Source organism: Phoca vitulina, unplaced genomic scaffold, assembly GCF_004348235.1.
Source record: "Phoca vitulina isolate PV1807 unplaced genomic scaffold, GSC_HSeal_1.0 scaffold16, whole genome shotgun sequence".
NCBI lineage: Eukaryota > Metazoa > Chordata > Mammalia > Carnivora > Phocidae > Phoca > Phoca vitulina.
Genome location: NW_022589719.1, coordinates 21,164,302 through 21,177,719, shown reverse-complemented (window position 1 = coordinate 21,177,719; position 13,418 = coordinate 21,164,302). Strand labels below are relative to the sequence as shown.

The 13,418-nt window shown below is 37.2% G+C and overlaps 1 protein-coding gene across 1 annotated transcript in view; it reads right to left on the bottom strand.

Annotated features, from left to right (window-relative positions):
- HSD17B12 (hydroxysteroid 17-beta dehydrogenase 12) overlaps positions 1 to 13,418 on the bottom strand; it is a 156,439-nt gene that overhangs the window by 95,178 nt on the left and 47,843 nt on the right. Inside the window, exons 2-3 of the mRNA XM_032413947.1 lie at positions 3,287 to 3,333; positions 1,986 to 2,061 (exon numbers count right to left, since the gene is read on the bottom strand). Of these exons, the coding sequence (XP_032269838.1) occupies positions 1,986 to 2,061; positions 3,287 to 3,333 (123 nt within the window). The remainder of the gene's footprint in view (positions 1 to 1,985; positions 2,062 to 3,286; positions 3,334 to 13,418) is intronic.

The window sequence follows — 13,418 nt, the reverse complement described above, 5'->3', positions numbered from 1 at the left end:
GCACTTTCTAAAAGACTGTCATGAGGTAGCTTTTACTTGTCTTGGGATCAAGTAGATGGTGGTTTGTTCAGATCACAGCATTTCAAAATTCAACATTCCATTTCATCAAAGGTTCTATTTTTCACCTATGAACGTTTACTTCCAGCAACTAGTAAATGCTTTCATTAACAGCCAATTTTATCTACACATGCACAAACCCAACATCTTTATCACTGTAAGAGTTAATTATACACACGAGCACAAGTAACTAAGAAAGAAACAGTGTTAAGATCCAGGCAAACATATGAAGTTCAACTACTATCTAAGTTAACTGCCTCAGGCTCATTAGTGCCATGGTTTCATTCAAATTCCCACCTTAGCCAAACTGCAAAATACTGTATGTCTTGGGCCTTCAGGGTTGTGTTTATATAATTCAAAACTTGAAAGTTAAAATCCTTAAATGCCAAAGATGTAAAGATCTATGACAGCAACAGGGTTTAAGAAAAAAAAAAAAAGATTTAGCATACTTAATATTAGTATCTATGGATCTGTTTTTTACATAAAGATTAAGTGCATTTATATGTAATCTGTCCAGAAGAACCAGTTACGGCCTGGAAAGAAACAATAAAAATATATACCTCACAAGGATGTCTGAAAGATAAAAGAGGATAATACATGTGAGGAAATAAATAAATAATAAAGCACCATATAAATGTTAATAGTAGGTAGTAATGTTAATAATAAAATATAGTATGTGGTATGCCTTCAGCTTACACGATGTTATACATCAATTGAGATATCTCAATAACGCTGAAAAAAAATACAGTAGAAATCCTCTCTCCTCTGAAAGAATTGGAACAGTTTATTAGTTGGCTACTCATAGAAGTTAAAGCAGGAATCCTAGAAAACAACAAATACACATTGTAACCATTTTATTTAATTTAAACCTTACATAAGTGTAATTCATTCACCAGTCCTCTGGGTAGGACCCCTGCCTTACATTTGAGTTTAGATCTGCTGACCGGTATTCCAGACTTTCCTGTCTCACCCGTGCCCATAATGCATCATTTATGATCGCAGATCTAGTTCTTTTAAAGTGCAGCAAAAATTTCAACATACACAAAACAATCTGAGAGCAAATTTCTTACTTTTTATCATTTTTTCCAATTATTTTACATTTGTCTTGTTCACCGCTAATTTGACAGCCAATTTCTGAAAGAACTTGCTTTTCTCACTTTTTTCAGAGCATTCAAATTCGTTTTTGTAGAAATAACTCCCCCTTTTTACACAAATACCGCATCAGTGTATGGAATATTAAATAATAAATGCACTCAGCATAACTTTGGGAACAAACATAGCTGACTCTTAAAGCCAATAAGTTGACTTGGGGGGGTAAAAGCACAAAAGCGTCACACTGAGAACCTGACCAGCCGCCAACAGTCAGCACGCTGGGAACAGCAGTCAGTGTGTTCTACCAAGGAAATGGACAGCACTGCTTTATCCACCGGGTTGGTTAATTAGACATGAGTTAAGAATCTTTGCTATATAGTAATTCAGGTCTCAAGCATAGCTGCCTCAGAAGAAAGCTCAAAAGATTCCCTCTCGTATGTAGATAGACTGCCTTCTGTATTTTTCTTCAATTATATATGATTACATTTAGAGGCAATGATGTCAAAGAGTGAAAAGAAAATGCAAGAATACTGAAATAAAGCAACAGAAAAGGAATTCAGGTGTTTAAGTAGAACATGATAAAATAATCAGAGAATCTGGCTCCTAACAACAACTAAGTGAGTCAGGAAAAGACATTTTAAGGAAATTTTAACAGTCCCATATTAATTTGAAAAAAAAATGATGACCCATTTTAAAGCATCCCTTTTAACAACATAAGAAGCTTTCTGAACTATAAATAAATACGTCAGTGCTAGATACCTACTTGAAAACATTCAGCTTAGATTAGCTGTATTCCTTTCGTAAACATGAAAGAAGAGGGTGTGTGAAAAACTTACTTATTTCACTGGAAACTTGATTCAGTTTATCCTGCGATCTGCTGATAAGGACAACCTTCATTCCATGTTTCGCTAACTGAAATAATAAAAAACACCAAGCAGTTGAATCACACCTGTACATTTCATTTAAAAACAGAAATCAGATATATTCTCATTTTAAGAAAACCTGATAATATGGTAAACCCAACTAAAAAAACCAATAAACCTAAGTTATAATGAATGGGCAATCCAAAATGAAGACTTTACAAAAGGATTCCCCCAAAGGGTTATCTTTCTGAATCAAGCTAGTATATAAATGTCAAAGGGTCTCAGAAGGAGTAAAACTTTTATTTTCATTTCGTACCCATCTACACTGCTTTAGTTTTTAAAATCATAAGTACTGGGGCACCTGGGTGGCGTAGCTGGTTAAGTGTCTAACTTGGTTTCAGCTCAGGTCGTGATCTTAGGGTCATGAGATTGAGCCCTGCATGCAGAGTCTGCTTGAGTTTGTCTCTTTTTCTCCCTCTGCCCCTCCCATTCATGATCGCACTCTTTCTCTAAAATAATCTTTCATAAATAAATAAAATCATAAGTATCTATTACTTCTATAATTTAAAAGTCAGCTTTAAAAAATATTTTGTTTTGGACTGGATACATAAAGACTGAAAGACTGGCAACCAAGGAAGATTTAAAAAGATCCTCTGTTGGAAATGACAAATGAGAAATCCAGTGGATCTGCCAAGATTGTCATCACAACTGGGCAGTATCATAAGCTGTGGTGCTTCAGCGGAACCAGAGGGCAGGGAAGCTTGCCTTAAAAGAGTACTACCAATGCTCCTGCTTTGTACAATGGCCCTCAAACTACATGATCCCTATGCTTTCATGACGTTGCCCTTTGCCCATGTCCATCAATATCTTTTTGTCAATTATAGTCTTATAAAAAAACGATGCCATGGACTAGCCTGGAAATAAAACTATTCCATAATAATACAGCCACCTTTTGGAAAATAGTTCAAAACAACTGACTTTAAAACTAAGGACTGTCCATAATTACACAATATAAAATAAAACTATGCTACATTTTCCCCAATTCCAATTTACTGGGATAGAAAGTTTTATACTCATTTTTGCACAAAAATTTATTTTAAAATTGTCTTTGGGCAAGCGTGGTGTTTCTGATTAGAAATAAAGCATATCTATTGTACTATATAACACTGTATTTGTTTTTAACTTCAACAATCAAAGCAACTATAAGAGATAATCCTGTATTTGTTCTTTTATTTTTATACAAAAAAAAAAAAAAGATCTTGAAAATTACCTACCTCTTCTGCATATGATTTTCCAATTCCATCAGTACCACCTGTGACAACTGAGAAAAGAAAAAAACAGTTTAGGTTAAGAGCTGCAATGAAGAACCAAGCATAGTTAGGACCCACCAGTTATACACCAGAGGACCTGTGTAATACTTTGATGTAAAAGATGAAGCAACACTAGTGATTCAAATTTAAGATGGAATACCCACCACAGTGGCTAAAATTTAAAAGACTGCAATACCAAGTCTTGACAAGGTTGTGGAGCAACTGGAACTTTCATACATTGCTGGTGGCACTGTAAATTGATACAATCATTTTGAAAAAAAGCTATTTGGCATTATGTCCAGAACTAAACATATGCCTACCCTGTGACCTAGCAATTCCCAAGAGGTATGAACGCATCATGTCTATCAAAAGAATGTTCATGGTAGCTTTATTTATGTGTAATAGGTAAACATGCCCAAACATTGATCTACAAGAGAATAAGTAAACAGAGGTATGTTCATATAATGGAATACTAAATAGCAATAAAAAAGAACTACCGATATATTCAAAACATGGATCAATCTCCCAGACATTATGCTGAGTGAAAAAAGCCTGACACAAAAGCATACAAGTTGTTACGATTCCATCCATGAAGGCCAAAAAAAAAAAAAAGGGTAAAACTAATCTACGATGACAGAAATCGGAATATTGATTACCTGTGGGTGAGGGGGTAGATGACAAGGAAGGAACATTAAGGGACCTCTGGGGTAGAGGATGTATATCCTATATCTTGATTTGGGTGCATAAGTATGTAAGAATTCACTTTAAAAATGCATATTTAAGTATATATCTGTTATACCTTAATAAACTTAATTTTTCAAAATTATGGGCAATAAAAAGAAATTGAGTAAGATTGATTTCTTCTATGGGAAAGTGCATTTCTCTTACAAGCTCAAAAACCTTTTTTTTTTTTTTTTAAGATTTTATTTATTTATTTGGGGGCGCCTGGTTGGCTCAGATGGTTAAGAGTCTGCCTTCGGCTCAGGTCATGATCCCAGAGTCCTGGGATCGAGTCCTGCATTGGGCTCCCTGCTTGGTGGGGAGCCTGCTTCTCCCTCTCCCTCTACTGTTCCCCCTGCTAGTGCTCTCTCGCTCTGTCAAATAAATAAGTAAAATCTTAAAAAAAATAAAAAAAGATTTTACTTATTTATTTGAGAGAGCGAGAGAGAGCACAGAGGGAGAGGGAGAAGCAGACTTGCCACTGAGTGGAGAACCTGAAGTGGTGCTTGATCCCAGGACCCTGGGATCATGACCGGAGCCAAAGCAGACACTTAACCAACTGAGCCACCCAGGCCCCCCTCAAAAACCTTATGTAGCAGAAACATTTGAAAATTATAATGGGTCAGGCTTCATCATGGTATCTTATCTCTGAAATACTGGAATGATGCTTGTTACAAATTCAGAGCATAGCCATCTCCTCCAAATTGTTAGGGATGTGCCTAAAACTTCTCTATGAGATTTTCCAAACCATTTACAAATTATGGAAAACAAGTTACGGAGTAAAGTAGGATTTTCTTGTATTTGTCCTAAAAACACTTCTTCAAATTACAAAAGGGCAAACATATCAAAAAATAAAAACAGTATAACAAACCCAAATGTACCCATGACCCAGCTTCGAAGACTATCAACTTGATTTTAACTAATCTTGCTTCAACTATACCTCCACCCACTTCCTCCCAACTCAGATTATTTAAGTAAATCAGTAACATCATATGACTTCGTAAGAATTTCAGTATATGTTATTTAAAATAACCACAATACCATTATCCTGATTCCTAAACTGGAAATCATAAATCCTAATTATCTAATATCAAATCAAACATCAATTATCTAATCAGTATGTAAATTTTCACAAGTGTTTCAGAAAACTTCTAGTAATTTGGTCAAATCAGGATTAAATAACTTCCATACTTAAAATTGGTTAATGTCTATTAAATCTCTTTTAACCTATAGGTCTATCTATCCATCTACCCTTCTATATCTATTTATTCAACCTCCATCTCTCTCTCCTCCCCTTTACTCCTTCTCCCTCCCTTCCTCCCCCCACCCCGAACTTCCCTACGAGTTGTTGAAGATATTGGGTCCTATTACTTTCCCAGCCTGGCATTTGCTGATTACATTCCCCTGATGTCATGTAACATGTTCTTCTGTCCCCTAGTGGTTACCTATCAATGCTTGATCAAATTCAAGTTTGATTTTTTTGGTAAGAATACTTCAAAAGTGATAATGCATATTTACATCAGGAGGCTCATGTCTGGTTATCTTTCTTTCTTGTTTTATTAGCAGGCATTGATCACCACTGAGATACAGAATTTCATTAGAGGTTGCAAAACTGATTTTTGTGTCTTTTACAGTTTTGGGGGGTGGGAGAGAGAGTGAGTGTGCACTGGGGAGGAGGGGCAAAGGGAGAGGGAGAGAGAATCTTAAGCAGGCTCCATGCTCAGCTCTGAGCCCAACAAGGGGCTTGATCTCTCGACCCTGAGATCATGACCCGAGCTGAAACCAAGAATTAGATGCTCAACCGACAAAGCCATGCAGGCGCACCCCCTCTTATATTTTCATCCTTGTTCTAAATCCTGTGCTCACACTGTTATCTCCTGCTTCATCAATTTTTATTACTTATTATAATTGATGGAACACCCACTCCTCTTTATCTTCCACCTCCTTCCAATGAAATTATATCACAAGACTCTGTCAATACTCAGTGTGTACATTATTAAAATAATGCAACTCAATTCTGACACTAACCATAGGACATGGGCCCCAGCAAAACTGCCCACACTTCGGGTATCAGTTGCAAGTTCAGAGATCCCGTCAGGCACCCACACTCTGACTGACTACAAAATTCAGGGTTCCCACAATTCCTCGGGTTCAGCAATTCACTAAACAAGTCACAGGACTCGGGACAACTTAACGATTTGTGATTACAGTTTTTTAATAAAGGTTACAAATCAGGACCAACCAAATGAATAGTCAGATGGGGCAAGGTCTAGGAGGGTCCTAAATGCAGAGCTCCCGTGCCCTCTCTGAATCAGAGCACTTCACCCTCACAGCACACCAATGTGTTCACCAACTAGGAAGCCACATCAAGCTTCAATGTCCAGAATTTGTAATGGGCTTCATTACAAAGGCATGGTTGACTGCATCACTGACCATGTCACTGAACTCAACCTCCAACCCCCCTTCCCTCCCAGAGGTTGGAAGGTTGAGCTGCTATCACATGGCTCAGACCTTCAATCTTCTAATCACATGGTTGGTTTTTACGGCATGACCAGCCCCCATCTTGAAGCTATCCAGAGTCCCACCATGAGTCCTCTCATTGGCATAAAGTATCAGGGCCTGCCATGAATAATAAAGACAATCCTATCATTCAGGAAATTCCAAGGAGTTAGATTCTCCCCACCAGAAACCAGGGATGAAGGCCAAATTCTTTATTATACAACAATTACTGTGGCTAGGTAAATATATTATTTACTACTGAACCAAGTAATATAGTATAATTACATTTCCTTTCTTGGTCAACATTTTTCTTTTCCTGTAGTTCAAATTGCCTTTTTCTTCCATTTGCATAGTTTTCTTTTTAAATCTTCTCCCAGGTGCTCCTGAGTGGCTCAGTCGTTAAGCGTCTGCCTTCAGCTCAGGTCATGATCCCAGGGTCCTGGGATCGAGCCCCGCATCGGGCTCCGTGCTCAGCGGGAAGCCTGCTTCTCCCTTTCACACTCCCCCTGTTTGTGTTCCCTCTCTCGCTGTGTCTCTCTCTGTCAAATAAATAAAATCTTAAAAAAATAAAATAAAATAAAAATAAATCTCCCATTCCCTAACAGCCTCTCAGTACAATTTTCCACACAATCAATCCCATGAATTTTTGTTTCCTTTGTTTTTCCATAGAGATTACTTTCCCAGAGCCCTCCAGCTTTTATCCTGTTCCTCCTTGGAATGGCTACTCTACTGCGCAGCTGTTGTTCTAGAACATAACCTTGGGAATTCCCTTGGCCTCCCTCTCCTGTGTTGAAGCTCTTATTTCTAGATCTTGTTCTAGTTCCTTATTAGGGAGCACATCCACCAGTAGCTTTCCAAGGATAGATGCATGAAGACACATTTTTGTAAACGTATTTTTTAAATAAACTTTTTATTTTAGAACAGTTTTTTAGACTTAACAAAAACTGTGAAGATAATACAGGGGGATCTCTGTATTTCAAGTCAGTTTTTCCTACTGCTAACATCTTACGTTTGTCACAATTCATGAACAAATATTGGTAGATTATAGTAGTCCCCTCTTTTCCATGGGGGATACATTCCAAGACCCCCAATGATGCCTCAAACTATGGATAGTACCACACCTTATATATACTATGGTTTTTCCTAGACATACATACCTATGATAAAGTTCAATTTGTTAGGCATAGTAAGAGATTAACAACATTAATAATAAAATAGAACAATTCTAATGTACTATAATAAAAGTTATGTGAATATATTGGGCTCTCTCTCACGCAAAACCTTATTGTACTATACTCAGCCTTCTTCTTGTGATGATGTGAGATAAAATGTCCACATGATGAGCTGAACTGAGATGAATGATGTAGGCATTATGATATAGGCTACTATTTACCTTCTAACAAGATGTCAGAAGGAGGATCATTTGCTTCTGGATCACAGTTCACTGCAGGTAACTGAAACTGCAGAGAGCAAAACCTCAGATAAGAGGGGGTTCTACTGTATTATCAACAAAAGTCCGTATCTTTTTCATATTTTCTTGTTACTGAATGTCCTTCTGTTCTATGATGACATCCAGAATATCCTATTAAATTCATGTGACAGCTTAAGAGAAACTTTTTTTGACAACTTAAGAGAAAACTTTTTGATTGTGTATGTCTTTTTTTTAGAACGTCTATATTCTAACCTCGTACATAATATTTTAACTGGGTATAAAATTCTAAGCAGGAAATCATTTTTTTTCTTTTTTTTTTATTATGTTACGTTAATCACCATACATTACATCATTAGTTTTTGATGTAGTGTTCCATGATTCATTGCAGGAAATCATTTTTAACAAAAAAAAAAAATTGAAGACAACTCTCCATTGTCTTCCAGCACCGATACCGCTCAAAAAGTGTTTCACCATTCTGAGTTCAGATCATTTTATAAGTGACCTGCTTTTTTGTCACTGGAGCTTTTAGGATTATCATTTAATCTTTAGCACTCTGTCATGATAATATACCTTTCAGTGGGTGTTTTCCCATTCATTGGTGCTAGGCACTGATGGGCCTTAAAATCCATGATCTTCAATTCTGGCAGTTTTCTTATATTGATTCATTGAAAATTTCTTCCCCACACTTTTCTCTTTCTGCAATTCTTAATAATCAGAATTTAGATATAACAGTTTCTCTATTAATCATACTTTTTTTTTGTTCTACTTTCCTGGAAATTTCAACTTTATCTTCCAAACTTTCTATTGACTTTTAAATTTTAGGTTGTCAAATGTTTAATTTTGAAGAGCTCTCTTTTATTCTGATTGCTCTTGCCCCCCCTTTTTTTTAAAGGAACATCTTGTTCTTATTATAGACCTATTATCTTCTCTCATCTCTGAGGATAAGGACTTTATTTATATACAGTTGGCCGTTGAACAACAGGGGCTTGAACTGTATGGGTCCACTTATACACAGATTTTATAAATACAGTACAGTACTGTAAATGTATTTTCTTTTCCTTATGATTTTCTTAATAAGCTTTTCTTTTCTCTGGGTGTAAGAATACAGTCAGCTAATCCATAAAATATAAAATATATGTTAACCAACTGCTGTTAGTAGGGCTTCCAGTCAGCAGTAGGTTATTTGTAGTTAAGTTTTCAGGGAGTCAAAAGTTACATGCAGGCTTTCGACAGCACAGGGCCCCTAATCCCCACATTGTTCAAGGGTCAACCATATTTATATTTTCTTCTTATATTCTGTTTCCTCTACATTCCTTTTGACTACTTTGGTCTGTCTCATCTTGGAAGCATTAATATGGCAACTAGTGTGCATATGTGGGGTGATTACATTGTGAGCCTTGCTCTAGGGTAATCAGTGAGTAAACCAGCTTTTTTATTAGAGATTCCACAAAAGTCAGGATCTTTTCTCTGAGACCCTTCAGTATTTCTTAAGAAGCATTTCTCAATTTCAATCTTCTGGCTGCTGGGTAGGTGAACAGCTATTAGTTTGCAGACTTTTTATTCAACCCCTGCTCTCAGCTGGGTGTCTCACCTCTGCCTTCTTCTGTGCCCAATTTCCCTGAGTCTCAAGCACATCTGGCTCAGTGGCCTTCCCCACCCTTGTCTTTTGAAGTACCTGACACTTCTAGTTGTGCTTTTCTGGGATCCAAAAGCAAATCTTTGTGCTTTCTAATGGTGGACTGTCTGTGAGCACTCTGGTGTCTGCTCTGTGAGATCAGGTACCACTCTTCCACCTACATTTGCTGTTACTGGGGAATGAGGGATTTCAGAAGTTCCCTAGTCTCATCAAACTGGAGCTTTCTGTTTCTCATTCTCCTAATTTTTAGAGAGGATTTCCAAAAAATAAAAGGCTAGAAATGCAGTTATTTGGTCATTTTAAAACTGGGAAGTTCCCCAAGTTTCCTCTGAAACATATTATACTAAAGTAGACTAACTTTAGTTGAGAATGAGATACTAAACACAATTCTCAAAAAAAATTGACTTTATACTCCCAGCAGGAACATTTTTTCCTATCATCTCCTAGTATTAACTATCAAATTTAAATCAAATTAACAGTTTTTAGAAACTATTATGTGCACAACTTTGGAGACTACAACAATGTATAAGATCCATTCTGGATATTAGGTGTTCTATAAATCACCCATTCCATGGTTAGGACTTTAACTATTAAGCAGAAACAATATGACTTTCAACAGATATAAATATTAAAAATTTAGCCTGATCTTTTTAGACAGATAAAAATATCATTTTTCTAGGGGCGCCTGGGTGGCTCAGTCAGCTGAGCATCCAAGCTCTTGATTTCAGCTCAGGTCACATTCTCAGGGTCCTGGGATCAAGCCCCATGTAGGGTTCTACACTCAGTGGGGAGTCTGCTTCTCTCCCTCTCCCTCTGCCCCTCCCCCCCAGCATGTGCTCAGTGCACTCTTTCTCTCTAAAATGAATAAGTCTTTAAAAAAATATATCATTTTTTTATATTCTAATTCTCAAAATCAAATCCAGCATTGCATAGTTATATATGAGCCAAATATTACCTCACAAGTACATTTTTTTCCTAAGAAAACAGGAAAGTATAAAAATTATTTTTATGTGCACATCTAAGAAATAAAAAATAAAATTGGAAACTCAGAGGCTCCCTTTGTCATCTCTGTAAGCACCACTGTAGTTCTACAATAATCAGTCACCTACACAATGGCCAGGCAATGGGGGATCAACTAATGCTTCTCCATCAAAGGAAATGACAAGGGGTGCCTGGGTGGCTCAGTCGTTAAGCATCTGCCTTCGGCTCAGGGTCCTGGGATCGAGCCCCGCATTGGGCTCCCTGCTCGCCGGGAAGCCTGCTTCTCCCTCTCCCACTCCCCCGCTTGTGTTCCTTCTCTCACTGTCTCTTTCTCTCTGTCAAATAAATAAAATCTTAAAAAAAAAAGGGAAATGACAAATTCTTTAGTTCTCTAGGTCATACAGTAGGTAAGTGTTTGCAATAACGTAAAAACACGACCAAGTCATCTGTCAAACTTCAGTCAATCATAAAAGTTTCACTTGATGCAAAAAACTAATTTTAATTTATTTATTTAAGACACAGACAATGGAGACAAGGATTGTCCTGCTGCTTTTGCTTTTAAAGATCCATTCTCTGCTTTAAAGCTACATATGTTCAAAGTGGTAGCAGAGATAGCAGCTGGTAGTTGGACAGAAAAATCTCCTAATCAAGTTCATTAATTTTTTATTTTTATAAAATAATAGTGTGATTCTCTCTATTAAGATGATACCATATTATCTGGGGAGTCAACTCATCATTATTAATTTTAGGAAGCTAATCAAAGCATATCATATCTTAAATCAAAAGTCTTTTAGTGTTGCTTCTGGGGCACTGGGAAAAGACATGAAATAGATTACTATTTTTTATCCTTCTTACTGTTGGTATTTTTTACCCATGTGCATATCCTGCCTTTCTGACAAAGAAGTCCTTTCCTACCATGAATAGAAAGATGGTATAAACTGAGCCAGCAGACTCTTTATCTATTCCAGTTTCCCAAAAATCAGTGTAGCACTGCTTAACCCACTGCTTCCCAAAAGCACTTAACATTTTCTTAAAACAGAGTTCTTAAAAACAAAATTCAATAGAAAATTTGATTACTATTTATTGAATTATTTGATTATAAAAGATCACCAGTTTTAATTACTATAAATAGAATATTAGTGTAAAATATGTATACATATATGTAACCATTAACATTTTTAAAACTCACCAATGCAGTACCCAAGATCATTTTTTTGAAAATATTTGATCTAACCCTGAAATGCCTACCACCTTGCAATGAGAACCAATGAAGCCAAGACCAGCTCCCAAATCATTCATATTAGAAGTACTGCTTGTTTTTTTTTTGTTGTTGTTGGTTTCTTACAATGAAAAAATTAAGCACTCAGCCACAATGAAATAAGGCACCAAGTACAGAAATACCCCCAGGGACTCCTCCTTCTCATGTTATATGCACATCTGGGCCAGAGCCCAGTTGGCAACTGTCTTCCCTTCCTTCTTTCCAGCAACTGTGGCCTGGAATATAGACTCTATTTCCCAAACTCCCCAGCAGCCAGGTGTGGCCATGTGATTAGATTCTGGAAATAAGATGCAAGCAGTAATATGAGGGGCTCTGAGAATGGCTGCTCACAGGAAGCGGACTCAGCAGGGAGAGGCCCCTTTTTGACCTTCATCTAGCCAATTCAGAAGTGATGGCAATAAGTCTGGCGGTCTTGAACCACAAGTAACCTTGAGGGTAGAAGCCACAGGCTAAGATGAAGGTGTATACTCATAGGAATCAAGGTTCCTGAGGACTCCATGGAATTACCATGCCACTTTTTTTTAAATTAATCATTTCCTTTTTTACTGCTTACCACAGAGAATCAAACATATACAGAAATTCTAGTATTCTTTAAACTGGGTGAAAAATAAACTTCTATCCTGTTAAAGTCATGATTATAGGCCCAGAAAAGCAAGAGTAGGCTGTCAATAAAGTCAATTATTAAAACAAAATATTTATGATTCACATGATTACAAGAATATTTGCTCAAGGTATCTCATTCATATCATCCAGTTAATTCTCATAATAGCTATCACCCCAACCTAAGCTATCATCCCAACACACACAGACTTGTCCAACGAACCTTTCAGTCCTCCTCACTTTAGTTCATGCTCTACATAGTTAAGAATTATCTTTCTCAAGCACCATTTTTATGATCTCATTCTTCTGTCAAGAAGTGACAGTGTTTCCCTACTGCCAATTATATAAAACCTGAAACACAAATCCATTCACTTCTCCCGGTTGCCACCACCCGGGGCTACCATCACTCATCTCCCACAATAACTACTCCAACAGCCTACTAAATCATTTGCCTACTCCCATACCTATTCCTCTCCAGTTCACTGCAGCCAAAGTGATCCCTCCAAAGGGCAAATGTGATATCACTTCCCTGCCTAAAACTAGTCAATGGCTTCCCACTGCCCCTATTCTTCACGAGGTCTTCCATGAGCTTATCTTATACCCATCACTTTCCTCTTACCACTCACTTCCCTGGTCATGCTGAAATTTTTCCAGTTTCTATAAGATAACAAGTTCTCTCTTTACAAAAGTTTTGCTCTAGTCCCAATTTCACTCCAACCAGTGTCTCTGTCCCATCCTTGAGGTCCTCACCTGAACATCTCCTCTCCCATTAAGCCTTCCTTGAGCTCTAGACTAACAGAATCTCCTAGCTCTCTGCCCCCACAGTACTCCATACTTCACCTCCCTTCATGACATTCATCACAAAGGTTTATATAAGGGTCTGTCTGGGTCACCACAGTCTAACTGCTAGCACAGTGCCTGGCAAAAAGTAGATGATTAATGAGGTTTT